Source organism: Mytilus californianus, unplaced genomic scaffold (assembly GCF_021869535.1).
Source record: "Mytilus californianus isolate M0D057914Y unplaced genomic scaffold, xbMytCali1.0.p SCAF_15, whole genome shotgun sequence".
NCBI classification, from domain to species: Eukaryota; Metazoa; Mollusca; class Bivalvia; order Mytilida; family Mytilidae; genus Mytilus; species Mytilus californianus.
Genome location: NW_026262637.1, coordinates 25,352,361 through 25,374,712, shown reverse-complemented (window position 1 = coordinate 25,374,712; position 22,352 = coordinate 25,352,361). Strand labels below are relative to the sequence as shown.

Here is a 22,352-nt window from a genome sequence, read left to right as displayed (position 1 = left end):
CTGTTATTCTTTTTATTTATTTTACGTTTAAAATCAGACGTTTTACTACTATTATGTTATGTGTATTCGTTTTTTTTTCTCACGATTGCCATGCGTAAAAAACCCACCTGGTTTGAACTACCCCAGTGCAAGGACGATTTAACGTGGGGCGTCTGTCTTCCTACGATCAGCATTCCGGTGTACTAACATCCCAACTAATCTTCTGCCATTTTATTTCACTATTCTTTTTTAAGACATATTTACACCTCCTCCAAATGTTTTTTTCACTTATTTCACAAACACAAATTTAGGCCTGTGATGATTACATCTTAAATGGCAACTAAATTAACAGTCGCATTTGGCATACATAAATTTCAATTGCTTTTTACTACCTTAGTCTACCTGCAGCTATTCGAATCAACTTTTGCCAACTAAATTCATCTCACATTTTTGGCATAAAAAATTCTGAACTCTTTACTTGGCTGCTGGTGTACATCGTTAATGTCACTGCCTTCTTTGTCTATGTTTGGCTTTTTCTCCTGCGCCAGCTTTTGGTGGCACGTTTGTTTTTAATACTATAATCTCTTTGGCTTTATGATTGGTAAATTTATATTCATTTATTCGTCTGTTTATTTTTTTTAACTTGTTTTAACTTTAAATTGTCTAAATAATTTTATTTTATTTCGCTTGTTTAATTTACAAATTAACAATATTTTGTTTTATATCATTAATTTAGGTATAACATTCAATTTTGCTATTTTCAATAAATCGAAATATTTTTTAGTTTCTTCCTTAAATTTAATTGAATACCTTATGGTTAAAAAATGCCGTAAGCCAGGGCCAACCGTGCGAGACCATCTCAGGTATTCAAGATGGTTAAACATGCCTGAAGTTGTAACGTACTTTTTCACTCATCGTAAGACACCGTCAATGAATCTTGTGTGGGGACAGGGATTTGCATAGTCTAACTTTTCAAATCCTTTACGTTTTTTGTGAGGGTCAATTTTCTAAAAATTAAGATCGAACCAGTTCATTTAAAATATTGCAAAATGTGATTAATGTGTAGGCAGTCTATAAAGGATTTTTTTAGATATATATCTTATTTAGGATATAAAATCTAGGCATAATTGACGACCCTTTCCAGATGAGATATAAATTCTATAGAATGCACTATAAAAACCCATGCTGAGGGAGATAACTCGAATAATATCCTTTATAATCTATCGAAAAATGCATGCTACTTATTTGTTGTATAGTAAGACAATAACTAGAAAGTTAATAATTTTCTGCATCTACACCCATATTACAACTGATTGACAAAAATAATCACGTGTAGCCTTTCATGCGGATTATCGCAAAATTTTGATTCTGTACGATTCTTATATATGGTCTGCTACTCAACTATCTAATACTATATTTCTCAAAAATCCTGTTGTGATAGTAATAAAATAATTGAGACAGCCACACATTGTTGTTAGATCAGATGTGTTATTGATTAGAATGTGCATTTCACATTGTTTTATTTCATTAAGTGAGTATCTTATAACTTCTACATGTATAAGATTTGTATGTGCGTTAGAAATAAAAGCAGATAATTGATTTTTGGTGAAAGGTTCTAGAACATTAATATTACTAAACCAAGTATACGAATACTAACCACAAAAAAAACTCGTGGCGAATCATATAACCCGGCCACTTTCTGTATGTGCCTGTCCCAAGTCAAGAGCCTGTAATTCAATGGTTGTCGTTTGTTGCTGTACATCATTATTGTTTTTCGTTTGTTCTGTTATACATAGTTTTATCGTTTGAATTGTTTTAGATTTGTCATTTCGGGGACTTTTATAGCTTACTATATATATGTGCGGTATGGGTTTGCTCATTGTTGAAGGCCGTACGGTAACCTATAGTAACTTACTGCTACGTCATTTCTTCTTTGGTGGAGAGTTTTCCCATTGGCAATCATAACAATCTTCAATGTTTTTTTTAAGTTTTATAGCAAGTTTTTTTCCAAATTTTGGGGAGAAAATAAGATTAACAAAATAACAAAATAAGGTGTCACCGACTTCGTTTTGTCACTGTATATAGCAAATTTAGTATGTGTTTTCCCCTAAAATGACTATTTTTGGTGCTTATTTAAGTATTCAGTATTCAGTTAATATCGAACCTAGAACTATGCTAGATAATGAAGCAATCATCTTAAAATCTTTTCATGGACAATTCTATTAATGATGTATAACTTGAAAGACTGGTCGTTTTTTTTCACACTACGTCGTACATCTTTTAGGGATGCTCCGACCTTTGTTCCCATGACAGTTCCTTTGATTTGGTGTTCTGTCGTTCCATCAACATATAATTTATTTTCTTCTGAAACTATATCTTTATATATTAATGCTTCTATAGTATACAATTCGTTTTGAATCTATTGTCTATCGTTTTTTGTTTTTTTTTGTTTTTTATCAAGTATCAACCTTTTTTACTACAACTTTTATTTGATCACTCAGACACAATACATACGTGTAACAAGAGGAATACAATATTTACATATATACAAACAATACAAAACAATGGTGGGTATACCAAAGGAAAAAACATAAAAAATACTTTTTTAAACAATCATTTTACAAAATGTTCCGATAAGTTGTCTTTAATTGTAAGGCCTAATGAGACATGGGTCTATAACGGTCAAACAATGGATATTGTGGAACAATTTTGTTATTTAGGTGTATTACTACCTTATAATTGTAAATTTCTTAATACACAGAAACATTGTGCAGAACAAGGTGGAAAAGCTACGTTCAGTATGAGGAGAACTAATTCATCATTATGTTTAAATGTATTTACAATGCTTAGTCTATTTGAAACTTATGTTAGTAGTATATTAATGTATGGGTGTGAGATATGGGGAGTACACAAATCTCCTATGATAGAAAAGGTCCATTTGGACTACTGCAAAATGTTATTAAGTGTCAAAAGAACGACCTCAAATGTGATGGTCTACTTTGAATTAGGTAGATTTCCACTGCAGTATGAGCGTAATTTTAGGATACTTAAATTTTGGTTCAAAATTTTAGTAAGTGACAATTGCATATTAAGGTCTTGTTATAAAGAGCTTGTGTTAAATTGTTCAAAATGTATTCATTGGGCAACATATGTAAAAAGATTGATATATAGTCTTGGTATGAATAATTTGTGGGATAATCAGTGGTTGTTAAATGTAGACAGCTCATATTTACCTTTGATAAGACAGCGTTTGTTTGATCAAGCTAAACAAGAGTTACATTTTTTATTAGATTCTTCTGCAAAGTGTAGATTATGTAAGTATGTGGTAACAAATGTAGTTTTGCAATTTTATTTACAGAAATACATTCCTGTACTTATTCGTAAATGTATAACAAGGATTCGTTTGTCTTCACATAACCTTTGTATTGAAACTGGACGTTATGTTGGTACTAATAGAAATGAAAGAAATTGTATTTTTTGTGATTTAGGAGTAATAGAGGATGAATTTCATTTCATCCTTCAATGAAGTAGATATACTGATTTGCGAAAAAAATATATAAAAATATATTACTGGTCTAGGCCATCAACTTTTAAGTTAATAGAACTATTGTCCGGTGAAAACACAAAACAGCTTTGTAACTTAGGAAAGTATATACATTTCTCTTTTAAATTAAGAAACAGTTTATTGTAATAAAAGATATTTTGTATTGATGAAACTTCTGACGTCACCTATTGTTAATTATGCATATTGTTAATATTGTTTGTAATATGCCATATGTATACACTGTACATGTATTTGATTATTCTGATGAGCCGTAAGGCTTAAAGATAATAACGAATTTGAATTTGAAGTTTACTAATAAAAAGTGTTAGATTTTTTAACACTTTTACATTACTAAGTGACAATAAGCCTATCATTTTTTATAACATGGATATCTAGTAAAGTAAATAGGAATATGTTTGTTTCGTATTTTAACGACTGTCGGAAACTGACACTCAAAAAGGTAATGAAATTCAGTGCCAATTCCTATATGACATAAGTGGCATATTCTTTCTTCTTTTGGAATGTTTGTCCACCTTCCGGTTTCTATGGGTATTTTTAAATTACAACACCTCAATTTTGTTAATAATTGTCGTTCTCTTGGAAATAATTTTAGAAGGTAGTTTTCCAGATTAAATTCTAATTTAAATTGACCATAGAATTTTCTATTTGGCTATACCATTTTTGGATGAACTGATCTACGAGCCTTTGCTTTACAGTAACTTTTAATTGGACTGAATTAACTGGAAATTGCTGATAACAGATATTAGGTCTAATGAATGAAGGATTTCTTCTATTAAGTATCTTATAGATGTTAGTCCTAATGAATGATGAATATTAGTATAAAGGCTCGTAACATCAAAACTGACAGGTAGTGTATTAACCGATATTGTTTTAGGGATATGTAATCAAAATTAAACAAATCAACTTTTATGGACTACCAAAGTTACATTCTGAAAGCACTGAGATAGAGAGGCATTAAAGAAACAAAATAAAGCCTACATATATAGCAATAGACCAACAGATTTAAAATGTCGACCAATTTTAGCTGGTCAACAATCTGCTACCATAAGACTAAGTCATTTCTTAGACATATTTCTCAAACCTTCAAGTCCACTGAAACAAAGTTATATCAGAGACGATATGGACTTATGAATTTTACAATTATATATTGTCATATTAACCACAAGTATACCATAAATCTAAATCTAGCTTCATCAGTCATATTTAGAAAAGAGGGATTTTTCAACAATGTCACCAATTTGTGTAGGTAATTATTTACTTTTGTACATTTAAACGTGAAATGAAATTCATCTTCCCCTTTTAAAAGACATAAGGGACAAATTCTCTCTTCTAAAGGATGTTTTATAATGACCTTACACAATTTTAAGCTCACTATAGCCTATACGAAGTTTAGAAAAATTTCCGTTATTACTTTTTTATCTATGTTTAGCCTTACGCAAGTGTCTAATTTGTAGTTGTCTGTAAGGACGGGACTGGTGTCTATATTTGTTCTTATCTTATAACCATTCAATGATTTATTATAAAAAAAAAACCCAACTCTTTCCAATAATTAAAATATCTAACCGTAAGTTTTGTATGAACTGCGTGTAATAAACGTCTTTTCGATAAAATGTTCTGATTTCCCAAAACATGTGAAAATTTTAAAATAACAAATAACTGTTCAATCGACTTCATTGCAAAGCCAATGGGTAATCGCAGATTTGAATTATATAAATCTCCAAGTAAACAAATACTATCAGATTTTATCATATGCAACCAGAAGTCAAATGACAATTTTAGGGTTTGTATGAAAACAGGGTATATACCCAGTTAAGCCAATACTGTTAATTTGGCAGCCTCAGTGAAAATACTTGAAAATTAAAACTTAATACCCAAATATATATATTCTGTACAATGTTCCACAACATTTCCATTAAAACAGACCCATCTTTAGTAATTTTTTTACTCGATTTTTTCAATATCATTACTTTGGTTTTGTCAAAATTTACTGTCAAGTAACTTAGTCCTAACCATTCAGCTGTACAGACTAAGCTGATCTATTTGTAGATTTGTTAGCCCTGATTAGCAGTTTCAGAAATCATTACTTTATCATTAGCATAAAAAGACAACAAATATGATTTGTTTACTTGAGTGGCTTACATGTCTTGTAAAAGTGAAGGTATATCTTTAATATACAAGGATTATAATGGGAGGTTAATACCTTGGAAAACTTAACCATTACCCAGACGTGAATGGCTTTGTCAGTACTCTAATTTACACCAAGTAGAAGACGAGGTACATTTTTTACTTCAATGTCCTAAATATAACCATAGTAGAAAAACTTTACTATCTCAGGTTGATAACCAATTCCCCATTGTAAAATATATAAGTACAAATAACCTGTTTATATGGATAATGATAAATGAAGACAACACACTTCAAGTTATCTTTATTGTGTGTGAATTTTTAAAACTTAACTTTGCAGAAAAAAAACAGCATAATTGTACTTAATTATAATGATCATCTACCTAGTAAAAAGAAAATGTTTAGTTTAACAATCAGAGTTATCTCTCTTTATTCACAAACTGGACTTATATGATTTATGCTTTATGTGATGACTTTTATATATGTTATAATGTACTGTATCTAATTAACACAATCAGAGCGAGCGGAGTGAGAAAGATTGGTATGAAAGTGTGAATGATCGTGTTTAAATTTTGTAATGCCCGAAAGGTAGGATTAGGAAATAAAGAATATGATTTTGAATTTGAATGTCATAGTATGGCCCTCAACAATGAGAAACACCCATACCGCATAGTAAGCTATAAAACGGATCGAGCGACCGAAATTACAACTGTAAAACAATTCAAACGAGAAAACTGACGGCCTGATTTATGTACAAAACAATAAGTGAAAAGCAAATATGATATACAGCAACAAACGACAACCACTGAATTACAGGCTCCTGGCTTGGAACAGACACATACAGAATGTGACGGGGTTTAACTAGTTTGCTAAACCCTCCCATAAACTTGTACAGTGGTGTATAACAGTACAATAAAACATAAGAACAAACTATAAAAATCAACCGAAAAGGGTTTAACTCATCAGATTGATCATGTGACAAACCACCAAAAAAAAAATCATAACAAAAACACAAGACACAAAGTACAGATCTGTCATGTGAGCTGCATAGATAAAAATGAACCAATATCATGGCAAAAGCGCCTGAAACTCAATTTCATTGAACAATCTCCTTCTGATTGCACAGGAACTATTAATATAACCATGTTGTCCTTGTTTGAATAAAATCGATTTAAAAATAAGTCGCCATGTTTTCGATGTTCGAAAAAGGTTAGCTTTGTGTGGATTTGTGTTTTGGTTACGCCACTTTCAGATAACTTGCTTGGCTATATCCTGGAGGCCAGTTTTATAAAAAATATTTTGGAAGAAGACGGAGTGTATCGAGAGAACCTCTGACTTTCGACAGAAAAACTGGCACGCCTAGTCAATTAAATTCGGAGTCGAACAAACTTCGACGCGAGAGGGGTTCGAACTGACAACTTTAGAGCTGACTGTGCATGTAGTGATCACTGTATATCCAGTGACAGACTTAGACCACTCGGTTAATGATCCGGGGCTCCGTCTGAAATTATCTAAGAAACTTAAAAATTCTAAAGTATTTATTTATTTCCTTTTAGTATAGTATGTGATCTATCTTTATTCTTTTCATGAACCCGGCTTCTATGGTATAAATGTTTAACATAATTATGCAGCAAGGATTTTACTACTTTAAAAATCCTTGTATGCAGCCACTGGTAAAATATATTAAGGTTGGTACGTTAAGATTCGAATGTGTTAGCATAGAGACAGAATAGACATATTAAACATGTCTCTGGTGATAATCTTGGGTTTAGACTGAGGTTACTTTATAACACATGACAGAATAGACATATTATACATGCCTCTGGTGATAATCTCGGGTTTAGACTGAGGCTACTTTATAACACATGACAGAATAGACATACTATACATGTCTCTGGTGATAACCTCGGGTTTAGACTGAGGCTACTTTATAACACATGACAGAATAGACATACTATACATGTCTCTGGTGATAACCTCGGGTTTAGACTGAGGCTACTTTATAACACATGACAGAATAGACATACTATACATGTCTCTGGTGATAATTTCGGGTTTAGACTGAGCCTACTTTATAACACATGACAGAATAGACATACTATACATGTCTCTGGTGATAATCTCGGGTTTAGACTGAGGCTACTTTATAACACATGACAGAATAGACATATTATACATGTCCCTGGTGATAACCTCGGGTTTAGACTGAGGCCACTTTATAACACATGACAGAATAGACATATTATACATGTCTCTGGTGATAATCTCGGGTTTAGACTGATGCTACTTTATAACACATGACAGAATAGACATATTATACATGTCTCTGGTGATAACCTCGGGTTTAGACTGAGGCTACTTTATAACACATGACAGAATAGACATATTATACATGTCTCTGGTGATAACCTCGGGTTTAGACTGAGGCTACTTTATAACACATGACAGAATAGACAAATTATACATGTCTCTGGTGATAACCTCGGGTTTAGACTGAGGATACTTTATACCACATGACAGAATAGACATATTATACATGTCTCTGGTGATAACCTCGGGTTTAGACTGAGGCTACTTTGTAACACATGACAGAATAGACATATTATACATGTCTCTGGTGATAATCTGGGTTTAGACTGAGGCTACGTTATAACACATGACAGAATAGACATATTATACATGTCTCTGGTGATAACCTCGGGTTTAGACTGAGGCTACTTTATAACACATGACAGAATAGACATATTATACATGTCTCTGGTGATAACCTCGGGTTTAGACTGAGGCTACTTTATAACACATGACAGAATAGACAAATTATACATGTCTCTGGTGATAACCTCGGGTTTAGACTGAGGATACTTTATAACACATGACAGAATAGACATATTATACATGTCTCTGGTGATAACCTCGGGTTTAGACTGAGGCTACTTTGTAACACATGACAGAATAGACATATTATACATGTCTCTGGTGATAATCTGGGTTTAGACTGAGGCTACGTTATAACACATGACAGAATAGACATATTATCCATGTCTCTGGTGATAACCTACGGTTTAGACTGAGGCTACTTTATAACACATGACAGAATAGACATACTATACATATCTCTGGTGATAACCTCGGGTTTAGAGGGAAATTTGATATGGCAACTTTTGTTTTATTGAATGAACAAAATAAACTTGTTTACTCATAGATTTACATGTTATCAAGTGTCTGGAATAACCGACATTAAAAGGCTTTAAAGTTTATTTTACATTTCTGATCAAGGATTTTTTTTAGATAAGAAAACAAAGGATATTTATCATAGCAGAAGAATAATATAGTTCTGCGAGTTTGTAATGCTGATTGATATTTGTTTCATACTATTAGCCAATACGTTTTCTTTAGAACTAAATAGCTAGATATAGGAAGATGTGGTATGAGTGCCAATGAGACAACTCTCCATCCAAGTAACAATTTGTAAAAGTAAACCATTATAGGGTCAAGGTACGGCCTTCAACACGGAGAATTGGCTCACACCGAACAGCAAGCTATAAAGGGCCCCAAAAATTACTAGTGTAAAACCATTCAAACGGGAAAATCAACGGTCTAATCTATATAAAAACGAGAAACGAGAAACACGAATGAACTACATAAACAGACAACAACTACTGTACATTTGATTCCTGACATAGGACAGGTGCAAACATTTGCAGCGGGATTAAACGTTTTAATGGTACCAAACCTTCTCCCTTTTTCTGAAACAATAGTATAACATCACAACATAGAAAGACACACTATGAAATATCAATTGGAAGGCTTAACTCAATCAAAAAACGTAAATTAACACACAATGAACGAATAACTTTGATCTGTGATACCTGAATGCAAATACATAGTTAACAAAAATTATAAGGGATAATAAAGCGTTTTTTTTTAAAGAAAGGAACAAACACTGAATAATTTATTATGAAAGGGGATAATATAGTGGCACTGGTTTTCCCACTGTATAGGCGCTTCGGGTTGTTTGAATTTTTAATGACACACCGGTTCTAGGTTGAAACATTCTAAGAAAGATAACTCTGATTCCACGAACGTGTTTTCCATCGACTTTTTATCGAAAAGTTTCTGTTTGTTTTGGTCAGGTTTAGCGAAAAATAGAAGAAATTCACGTGGTAAGAAACAGGAATTTTAGTATATGCTTAAAGCAGCTCACATTTTAACTGACATTCAGCACTTATGCAAATAATTAAAAACAAAACACAATGTCAGTTTGTATAGTAAGACCAAGGATTTGTAATTGTATAGTAAGAACAGCAGCAGAGACATGTTAGCAAGACAATATGTTTTTTACACAAACCAAGGATTTGTATAGCACTATACAGATCCTTGCACAAATCCTCAATCCTCAATCTTAAGGCCTGTTGGCACGAATTTTCCCAATGTGCAGGTTTTCTCTTTGGTGCGTTTTTCTCTGGGTATTTTCTTCTCTGTGCTTTAAATTAGTATGCGCTGGTTAAGATTGGGATTGAGGAACAGCATGTTACAGGGTAACAAAACAAGTCATTGTCGTCTTGTGTACCATTACAAAGTACCCTGGGTACTAAAACTTGATTAAATGGTACCCAGATAAATTTGTTTTTGTGTAATATTACCCACGGTAACTTGGAAGGAAGAAAATTACCCAAATCATTGAGAATGTTGGCATATTTATAAGTTTTTATTGATTTCATGTAACAGGTTGGGGAAGATCCTCATACTTGGATACTATCCTCATTTATAATTGATTGATTTTTGGTGTTTTAACGCCACTTTTAAGCACCGATTTTGGGCTATTTCGTGGCGGCCAGTTTTTATTGGTGGAGGAAGCCGGAGTGCCCGGAGAAAACCACCGACCTTCAATAGGAAAACTGACAATCTTAGTCAATTAAGATTGGAGTCAAGTGAACCCACACGAGCGGGGTTCGAACTCACAACCTCAGTGTTGACTGGCTAGTGATTACAGTAGTAACTACTTAGACCACTCGGCCACCGAGGCCCCTCCTCATTTATGGCAATTGCAAGGATTTGTATAGTACTATACAAATCCTTGTTTATGGGTATTATACCCTAAATCGGGTATCAATTTACAGTGATAAAAAATCAAATTTTGTATTTCATCATGATAGATGTCATGGTGCAAATATTCCTCAATATTCATATAAATGGCAACATTTTCCCCTTTAAGACCATAGTTCAAATGAGAACTGAATACACAGATAATGGTCTCAAAAAATCCTACTTTTTGAAGGCTGTTAACTTTTATCCTGATGATATTTTAGTCATGGTGTCTTGAGGCAAAATGTTGTCCTTCACCCCGAATGTTTGCGTCATGAGAGAAAATATTTGTAAATCCAGAGTTAATATTTTTATCACTGAAAATTGATACCTGTTTTGGGGTATAATACCCTTAAATGAGGATCCTTCCGAACCTGGGTAATGCTTTGCCTTTCATTTTCATTTACTTTTGTTATGATTGCCATAATGCAAGTGCGGTTGACTGCAGGTTTAGAATCATAAATTAAATTACCAAAAGATTCCCTTGACATCAACAGATCAACCTGGCCACATTTTTAATATCCGTGTTAATCTGGGTACTCTTAACATGTCCCAGACTTTGACCTGGAGTCTGGAGATCGATCTATAGATATCTCTTCAATTTGTCTGTACCCCCCCCCCCCCCCCCCCCCCCCCCTTTTGGATCATAAGCACTACAGATTTAGAAAATAGATAAAAATCGTTATTATATTTGGTATTTAGAAACTAAGAAATTCATTAATTACCACTTAAAAGTATGAGTATGAGCCAATTTAAACATAATGAGAAATCTAATATTGAAGATCTGTGTGATAATTAAAAACTAAATAGAATATTCAATATTAAATAACAATTTACAAGCACATCTTCACAACATGACATGATTATCTCCCTTCTGTCAAGACAATTGGCCCCAGACCACAATTAATGATCCCGCTTTTCGTTGTCCACGAATATAGTTCCCTTTAATAAAAGTGTATTTTTTCTTTATTTTTTTTCTTTCCCTTCCTCATACATTTCTTAGTTTTTATTGGGTGGAAATGAAAGAAGAGAGCTGAAATAAATTTTTGGATGTTTTATTTCAACTTATTTTGATATGGAAAGAGTGATAAGGCCAGGTGCAAAAAGGTAATATTTACAGTTTTCCGAACATCTCTTGACTTGTGTATAAGGGTATGGCTGTGTATTGGCTAAAATTTTAAGATGTATACATGCAATTTTTTTGAAAGTTGGATATATTTTTGGACTTGTACTGTTCATTACACACACAAAAGATTTGACAAAAAAAGCAGGTGAATTTTTTTTAATGCGACAAAACGTTATAAAGAACTAATAGAGGAATTAATTGTGGTCTGTGGCCAATTCTTTTTTAGTATGTTAAAAAGTGATCAATACCTTGAATCTTCATTTCTTAGTGTACAACTGTAATGAAGGTCACTTCTGGCACAAAGTCTCACCTTCCAAAATGAATCCAGGAATTATATACTGTCAATATATTATGTCCCAGAATGAATGGACTGTGTACATCTGTATTTGATTTATTGTACAACAAAAAACTCGGGCAAAAATTATTAAAAAAAAACTAAGGCTTAGGCCAAAAAAATCCTGTCAAGTTGTATTTTTTGTGGAGATTAAACATCCTGATTTCAAAGGCCACATCTGTTCACAAGGTTTAATTTTCAAGGTTTTCTTGTGCCTGACTCATACCTTCCTTGAAGATCACATTTATACAAAAGAATAATTTTCACAATTTTTATCTTAATCGGGGAAATAACTGTAAATAAACACCTTTGAAAATTTCCAACTATATAGTGTACATTGTGTTTATTGTCTCATGATAAATTAGGGTCAGTAGGTATGGAAAATTCTTTTATTTTACTTTTTTTAACCTAGAGTTGATTGGTTTGACCTTAATAGAGCTTAATGGAAAATAGTCAAAAAAACTAGGGTAAGAGGTTATAAATACTGTATATTGATATCAAGATAAGGAGATGTGGTATGATTGCCAATGAGACAACTATCCACCAAAGTTCAAATAAAGTGGATGTAAGTCATTATAGGCAACCGTACGGCCTTCAACAATGAGAAAAACCCATACCATATAGTCGGCTATGAAAGGCCACGACATGAAAAATATGAAACAATTCAATTGTGAAAACTAACGACCTAATTTGTAACAAAACAATTTACAATAAACAAATATTACAGACATGAACCAACGACAACCACTGAACTACAAGCTCCTGACTTGGGACAGGCTGATAAAGAATGTGGTGGGGTTAAACATGTTGCAATCACCCCTCCAGAGTTTTGTACAACTTGTTTGCTGAGAAAGATTTTTAACATGCTAGTTTACAATAATTTTTTTAACTCCAACAGACCAGTCTTGATCTGACTTGTCAATGCTATCTGCATAGAGTAAGTAGCAAATACCAATTTTCAAATCTAATTGGTTTACATGTACAGTTGCTTGGGATCAAACTCACAACCTCACATACTTGAAGTGAACAAATATTGACCATATTTACCATTCAAATTATGCCTAGTCTGAAATTCGGAATTCTATATTCAGTATAACATTGTGAATTAGACCATTTGTATGTATCTACTTCAATATCTTGTTATCAAGGATGATAATTAATGGATTCAAAGCATATCACAAAGGCCATTGGAATAAAGTGTTTTTTTAAAAGAAACCCCCAAAAGACATCTAGAGATCTCTGTCAACATAAGATCTTCATCAACTGACAGGTGTCTTATACAATATGTCAAGTTCTGAATCCATGTCATTTGGTCTATGACTCATTCCACATCTCCTTATTTTTATGTAGAGTCTAAATTTGTGAATTAATTTAACAAAAATTGTCAGCAATGCATTTTTACCAAAATTACAGAAAACAATGAATACAAAATAAGACTCCATTTGAAAAGGTTTCTGAATAAGAACAGACACATAAACATGTATTTGTTGAACATTGTCTTATGTTTATCATTTATAAGTTTTGCAGCCAATCTATACATGTTATTATAATTGACCAATTTCATATACATAATATGTACTTTTTTGAGGTGTTTTCATTTTTACGTATTTTGTGGTCTGAAATTTTCTTATAAATAAATAAATGTCAATACAAATGCAGATTACTGGCATTTTGAACCCAAATTTATAACTTAACTGTACCTAAAATAACTCCAATTGACCTGTGAAACCATTCAAACAGTACTGTTGATCAAAACAAAAACCAATTAACGATAAAGCATAAAACGTAAAATGCTTAATAAATAATGACCCAAGCCATGCATATATGACACCTTATTATGAAATTTACAATCTAGTCAGACATTATAACTCTGAACTAACAAACCATTGTTTTTGATAATTAAATAATCAATTTACTTTTGTAATCAGAAGCACTGATCTGTTCTATATTTTGTAAAGCAAATACAAATTTACTGAAAAATAAATGCTTATCCTAATACATTTTGTATAGATCTACAATTGAAATATTCAAAACATGACTATGGTTTTTTACCGGTCATTCAACTTCAAATGTCAGGATACCGGAGGATTTTAAAAATAAAAAACCTGGCCTGGTAAGAACTGAACATTGATAACTTTGCACAAATCAGGATGAAAATAAATATTTTGCATCACAAAATGCAGGGATCCAATATGTAAGAAAGTGAAAATACCCTCCCCCCCCCCCCCCCCCCCCCCCCCCCTTGATATGACAACATCAGTTACAATCCAGGACGGCATGAAATTTAAAAGTAGATAATAAATGGATAAAAATATGTTATATCATCCTACATGCAAATATTGGATGACAAAAAATTAAAACATGTGTTGCATTATATCCTGTTATATGTCTTTTTTCTGACATGGATGAATTGATTTGTTTGTCTGCCCCATGTACAGGAAGGATTGTACATGTATGTTTATAGGCATAGACTTAAAGCAAATTCAGTGTAAATTTTGTTGGTGTTTGTTACTTTTATACAATATTGCATCCAGGTAGGAACTCATTTTGGATGTAGGTGAGGAGTTGGAGGGGTTGAAATAAAATATATTTTAACCACCCCTCCCCTCCCCCTTTCCCAAACAAATTAAAATTGACTATATGACTTCAAAAGCCACCTTATTCATTGTTTTATGCAAAATTAGATACAATCCACAATTTCTATAGCCAAACTGATTCAAGAGGTCTTAATCTTCCTCCAAGATTACATTTACACATGGGTGTATCTTCATGGTGTTATCTGAATCACTTAATTAAATTTTCTAAATATATTTACTGTAACATATTTTTCAGTTCAAACCATGACAGAAGTAAGAAAGAGGAAGTCAACTGCAAAATCAAAGACTGTCAGTACCACATCATCAAATGGTAATGTGAAAACTACGACACCTGCAGCCTCATTATGGCCATACATAAATCTATTGGTTGGATTTATTGCAATGATGGCCTGTGGTCTAATACACGGGAAATATATGTCTACAATACATGAAAACATGCTCTGGTTCTCAAATATTAAGGTAAGTGTGGTTAGTTTTGTAGTTTTAAATGTGGTCTGATCAGCAAATGCTCTAGTGGCGCTAATTGTTCAAAAGAACAAAAGTAGGACGTTACACTTTGATCTTGAGTCTTTGAAATTATATGGAAAGTCCTTGAAAATTATATGGAAAGCTGGGATCTTGTTGACATTTGGTATAAAGAGAACTGTTGTTCAGAATATATTTCTCAATGTACAATTGTTCCTAGCATTTTTCACCAGAACTAATGATATACTGGTTGGATTTGAAGATATGATGAGGAGAAGGAATTGTGATGGTTATGCTCAAGGTTGATGCACAATTGTTCTTATGCTGCAGAGTTCTCAAAAAAAGGTGGTCTGAAGGTTTTGGCCACCAAAATTTTGCAGAGACAGACACAATTTTGGTATTTTGCTATAGAAGTAATAGTGAGAACCAGCAGATTTTCTTCAAAGACCACCAGGGAAAAATGATTTTGAGAATTCTGATGATGATCTTGTCACATAGTTGCACATGTTTAGTTGTTCTTTTCATTGAAACTTTTTTTTAGAAAAACAGAAAAACTTCCGAACCTATTAGCTTTAATTTTTTATTTGAATAGATAGATATTTTTGGTTTTCTCCATGGCAAAGCATGGCTTTTGTTAAATACAAAGGGCACCAGGGGTATTAATTTGAGAGATTTGCTCACATTTTTATATTCAATGATATATGCATAGTTAGAATTGTTAGTTGATGTAAGAAGATGTGGTATGAGTGCCAATGAGACAACTCTCCATCCAAGTCACAATTTGTAAAAGTAAACCATTATAGGTCAAAGTACGGCCTTCAACATGTAACCTTGGCTCACACCAAACAGCAAGCTATGCTGGTGTACAGTGAATAACTGTGAAACAGGGAAACTTCTAATGATTTAGGGTAAAAATCCTGCTCGCTGGTGTAGGGTGAATTACTGTAAAACAAGGAGATTGCTAATGATTTAGGGTAAAAATCTTTCTTGCTGGTGTAGGGTGAATTACTGTAAAACAAGGAGATTGCTAATGATTTAGGGTAAAAATCCTGCTTGCTGGTGTAGGGTGAATTACTGTAAAACAAGGAGATTGGTAATGATTTAAGGTAAAAATCCTCCTTGCTGGTGTAGGGGGAATTACTGTAAAACAAGGAGATTGCTAATGATTAAGGGTAAAAATCCTGCTTGCTGGTGTAGGGTGAATTACTGTAAAACAAGGAGATTGCTAATGATTAAGGGTAAAAATCCTGCTTGCTGGTGTAGGGTGAATTACTGTAAAACAAGGAGATTGCTTATGATTAAGGGTAAAAATCCTGCTTGCTGGTGTAGGGTGAATTACTGTAAAACAAGGAGATTGCTAATGATTTCGGGTAAAAATCCTTCTTACTTGTGTAGGGTGAATTACTGTGAAACAGGGAGATTGCTAATGATTAAGGGTAAAAATCCTTCTTACTGGTGTAGGATGAATTACTGTGAAACAGGAAGACTGCTAATGATTAAGGGTAAAAATCCTTCTTGCTGGTGTAGGGTGAATTACTGTAAAACAAGGAGATTGCTAATGATTTCGGGTAAAAATCCTGCTTGCTGGTGTAGGATGAATTACTGTAAAACAGAGAGATTGCTAATGATTAAGGGTAAAAATCCTGCTTGCTGGTGTAGGATGAATTACTGTAAAACAGAGAGATTGCTAATGATTAAGGGTAAAAATCCTTCTTACTGGTGTAGGATGAATTACTGTGAAACAGGGAGATTGCTAATGATTAAGGGTAAAAATCCTGCTTGCTGGTGTAGGGTGAATTACTGTGAAACAAGGAGATTGCTAATGATTAAGGGTAAAAATCCTGCTTGCTGGTGTAGGGTGAATTACTGTAAAACAAGGAGATTGCTAATGATTTCGGGTAAAAATCCTGCTTGCTGGTGTAGGATGAATTACTGTAAAACAGAGAGATTGCTAATGATTAAGGGTAAAAATCCTGCTTGCTGGTGTAGGATGAATTACTGTAAAACAAGGAGATTACTAATGATTAAGGGTAAAAATCCTGCTTGCTGGTGTAGGATGAATTACTGTGAAACAGGGAGATTGCTAATGATTAAGGGTAAAAATCCTGCCCTCTGGTGTAGGGTGAATTACTGTAAAACAAGGAGATTGCTAATGATTAAGGGTAAAAATCCTTCTTGCTGGTGTAGGGTGAATTACTGTAAAACAAGGAGATTGCTAACGATTAAGGGTAAAAATCCTGCTTGCTGGTGTAGGGTGAATTACTGTAAAACAAGGAGATTGCTAATGATTTAGATTAAAAATCCTTCTTGCTGGTGTAGGGTGAATTACTGTGAAACAGGGAGATTGCTAATGATTAAGGGTAAAAATCCTTCTTACTGGTGTAGGATGAATTACTGTGAAACAGGGAGATTGCTAATGATTAAGGGTAAAAATCCTGCTTGCTGGTGTAGGATGAATTACTGTGAAACAGGGAGATTGCTAATGATTAAGGGTAAAAATCCTTCTTACTGGTGTAGGATGAGTTACTGTGAAACAGGGAGATTGCTAATGATTTAGGCTAAAAATCCTTCTTGCTGGTGTAGGGGGAATTACTGTAAAACAGAGAGATTGCTAATGATTAAGGGTAAAAATCCTGCTTGCTGGTGTAGGGTGAATTACTGTAAAACAAAGAGATTGCTAACGATTAAGGGTAAAAATCCTGCTTGCTGATGTAGGATGAATTACTGTAAAACAGGGAGATTGCTAATGATTAAGGGTAAAAATCCTGCTTGCTGGTGTAGGGTGAATTACTGTAAAACAAGGAGATTGCTAATGATTAAGGGTAAAAATCCTGCTTGCTGGTGTAGGATGAATTACTGTAAAACAGGGAGATTGCTAATGATTAAGGGTAAAAATCCTGCTTGCTGGTGTAGGGGGGATCCTGTGAAACCGGAAGACTGCTAATGATTTAGGGTAAAAATCCTTCTTGCTGGTGTAGGATGAATTACTGTAAAACAAGGAGATTGCTAATGATTAAGGGTAAAAATCCTGCTTGCTGGTGTAGGGGGGATCCTGTGAAACAGGAAGACTGCTAATGATTTAGGGTAAAAATCCTTCTTGCTGGTGTAGGGTGAATTACTGTAAAACAAGGAGGTTGCTGGTAATTTAGGGAAGAAATTACTCTTGCTGGTGTAGGAAGAATCACTGTGAATCAGGGTGATTGCTAGTGATTTAAGGTAAACATCATTCTTGCTGGTGTAAGGAGAATCACTGTAAAACAGGGTAATTACTGGTTTTGGTTGATAACACTATACTTATGATTCTGTCATATATTATTTGTGGAATATCCAGAGAAAGCACCCACAGTCACCAGTCTTTATTGTGAAAAGTCAACACCAACAGTGATGTTAAATTGAATCACCTTATGTCTATTGTAGTATCATATATTTTAAGTGTTACTATATTTGTAACTTGCGGCCTTCTCAGCTTTTGCTGCATGCCTTTTTTTCTGTTTTAACAGTTTTTTAAGTGAGCTTTTATATTTTTGAAAATAAAGGATATATATTTATGATGCATGCATGGCTATGAAAAATTCACATATTTATATTAACTTGTGTGAAAGAAACTTTTCATAAAAAAATATGTATTACAAAATTTATTTTTGACATGGCTTTCTTGACAGCTTAATTAACACTTGATTTAATTCACGCAGTTAAAGCTTTTGTTTTCATTATTTTCATGTCAGACAGGTAACCTGATGGTACCCAAATTGCATGTATTTTGACAGTTTTTTCACCTACATTTATATATGATCCAAAAGAAAGTTTCAATTCTGTGTTTATTTTGTAGATGTATCATTATGTACTATATAATTCCACCAATTTAATTTTGAATCCATATTGAATCATAGAAAAATTGGTTTGAACCGACCCTGAAACGATCCATAATTCTGTAATGAGAAGTACCCAAATTGCATCCATGCTTAAATTCACATCTGTAAAAATCGAAAACCTAGAATTTTGTTTTATTTTTCCAAATATTTAGAACAATTTGACAATAAATAGTCCTTGCTTACTATTCATTTTTCTAAGATATGAATGCTTGTGACATGTTTTAATGGCTCATTTTAAAAAGTTGACTTTTTGTGGACGTCGCATGGCGACGTTTCCGTAGAGTTTACTTTTTCAATGAATACTTCATCTGTTGATACATAATGTGACCGTTTTGTGTATATTTAAATATATCTAGCTATGTTGCATAATGTCAAATCATTCAAATTCTAAGAAAATTTGTAAAATGCCCGCTGCTATTTATGCTAAATAGGTGCAATTTGGGTACTGTTACGTTAAATGAAAGAAACAAATATAAGATTTGTTGTATAGCCATTATTGTGCTATAAAGGAATAGTGAAAAAAAACTCTTATAATCTATGTGTGACCCAGTGTGATTGATTGGTGATTGATTTACAACGTATCATGACCCAGAGTGACATCAAGGTGAATAAGTGAAAGGTGATTAGGTCAAAGATTGCTCAGGGACTGTTGAGGTTCACGAAGAACAATGTAAACAGTAAGCAAATGAACTTCCAGACACTAGAGCAGGTAAAAAATATATTGAAGGGAAAGAAAATAACACACCTGACAAAAGTAAAGATAAAAAAGAATGGTACTATATCATTGTATCTACAAAATTTGAATTTAGTTCTCTATTTACCATGATTATTATAATACATGCTACATTAAATTTCTATGAATTTAAGTACAGTTGATCAGTGTCTTTAGAGAACGAAAATGAATATAAAGTAAGCATCTGTCAACTTTAAGGATCATTAACTTCTTGTATAGGTTCTGTGAACTTTTGACCATTTTCATAAAAAAAATAAAAAAAATAAACTTTTTTTTGCTTTCCTTTACTTTTCAAAAGACAATCAATAAAAATGTAAGAAAAGTAATATTGGGTCTGGTAGTTTAGATGAGGCAATCACAGCTTGATTCTCTGTTTGAAGACCTTTGAATTTATTAAGCTAAAAATTGTGGTAAAAAATCAAAAATTTTGAGAAATACTTTTTGTGCTAGAAATTCAACAAAAATTGACATGAAAGTTATGATGTGCTATTGACAATTTATTCCCAATGACAATAACTGATTTTTTAATGAAAATTCAAAAATTTTGAGAAGCATTTTCTTGTGCTAGGAATTCAATAAAAATTAATATACAAATATAATAAGCTATTCAAAATTATTGCCCAGTGTCAACTTTTTTTTTTTATTGAAAATGGGTGAAAGAAGTGATGAAACTTTACTTTTATTAAAAAATCACAAATTTTGAAAAATAGCTACTTATAATAGGATTTCAACATGATTCATTGACATTGAATGTTTTGCTTAGTTTACATGTTAAAGTATTGCCATTTTAATGAATGTTTTGCATAGTTTACATGTTAAAGTATCTCCATTTTAATTTCAACATTAGCATCACACTATTAAAATTTCATAAAGGCAAGATATATCTCTGTATCTGTATCTAGTTGTAATGTTATTACTGTAAATTCAGAAATTATAACTTGCATTTATTATTGTGATTTTTGAATAATTGACAAAAATGCAAGATAAATTATTGCGATTTCAGGAAAGTCTGCATACAGATATATATATATATCAGATATCAGAATATGAGTTCTTATTATTGCAATACCCACCTAGTCGCATTATTTGCAATGATAAAAACCTTGCAATAATTTCTGAATTTACAATATTTATTACATGTTTTCTGCTCACTCTACAGCTAAATTGCCCCATATGTGTTATACATTTGAAGAAACTTAAAAAAAATCCAGATAATGATAACTCAGTGACTTAAGGAAGCTTAAGGTGTTTGATGATGCTGTGATGAATACCTTATTAAGTTATATTTGTTTTCTTTAAATTTGAAATAAGGGTCCATATATAGGTAGAATATGCTATTCAAAATTGTGTCTCAGTGTCTAAAATTATTTTTTTTTAATTCAAAGTGGGGGATAGATGTGGTGAAAACTTAGTTTTCATCAAGAAATCACAAGTTTTGAGAAATGTCTTCTTATAATAGGATTTCAACAAAAAAGGAGTCCAAATTGAATGTGATATGACTCTTACAACTAAAATAGAATTGTATAAAAAATCAAATATATAATATAGCTTATAACTAAATACAAATGTATTAGGTTTTATAATCTTCTGAGCTTTTATATAAAAAATCCTTTGTAACAAGAGGAGAAAGTTGGGGTTTATATCTTAATAAATAGAAAAAAAAATTAATAGGGAAAAGATTTTCCTTTTTTCTTGAAATTTTGTATTCATGTTGTACATTTTATAGTACCTTCATTATATTTTCATGATTTTTTTTCGCCATGCTAAATTAATTTTTCCTGTTTCAACTTTCCTATATCCAATATGTATAAATGAATCGTACAGGTAAATGGCACCTGTTACAAACATAAAGTCATTTCTATGTTTAATTCAACTTTAATAGGATTATTGTGAAAGTTTTACATTATTTATTCTTTACAAATGTAGTAAATGTAGAGATTACTATAGAATTATACATTCAATTTTAACATACAGATAGATTGATCTGTCATTGTATTTATAAATAAGGGGTAGACAGAGAGAAATATACAGCTTTTTTTTTGAAATTATAGCAAGATGCTATCAAAGAATACAAAAAATTACATCCAGTTCAAAATGAAATATTATCAGTTTTCCTAGTCCAGGATGGAGACAAACCAGTTTCCCTAGTTTAAATTGGAGTGAGATCAGTTTGCCTTCTCCAATCATGGACCAATGATGAAAGTTTTTTAGTCTAAATTGGAGTAAGATATTTTCCCCCAGTCCAGTGATAAAATTTCCTGTTCTAAAATGGAGTTAGATCAGTTTTTTTAGTCAAATGGTAGAATTTCCAAGTTCTCAGTCCATTGAGAAAAAAAGTTTTTTGGATACGATTGCTGTCAAGCAATCTGTATACTTTTACGATTGACTTCTTTCCAAGGCTGTCACATCAACCGTTTGTGCTTAATATTAAGGAACAACTCAGATTCTTAAGATTGTTCTGTTTTAAAGAGT

General features: G+C 32.5%; 1 protein-coding gene across 1 annotated transcript in view; it reads left to right on the top strand.

The window, feature by feature from the left end:
* Nucleotides 1-9,742: 9,742 nt before the first annotated feature.
* LOC127725738 (probable C-mannosyltransferase DPY19L3) overlaps nucleotides 9,743-22,352 on the top strand; it is a 60,938-nt gene continuing 48,328 nt past the window's right edge. The window contains exons 1-2 of the mRNA XM_052232954.1: nucleotides 9,743-9,831; nucleotides 15,046-15,269. Of these exons, the coding sequence (XP_052088914.1) occupies nucleotides 15,054-15,269 (216 nt within the window). The 5' untranslated portion in view covers nucleotides 9,743-9,831; nucleotides 15,046-15,053. The remainder of the gene's footprint in view (nucleotides 9,832-15,045; nucleotides 15,270-22,352) is intronic.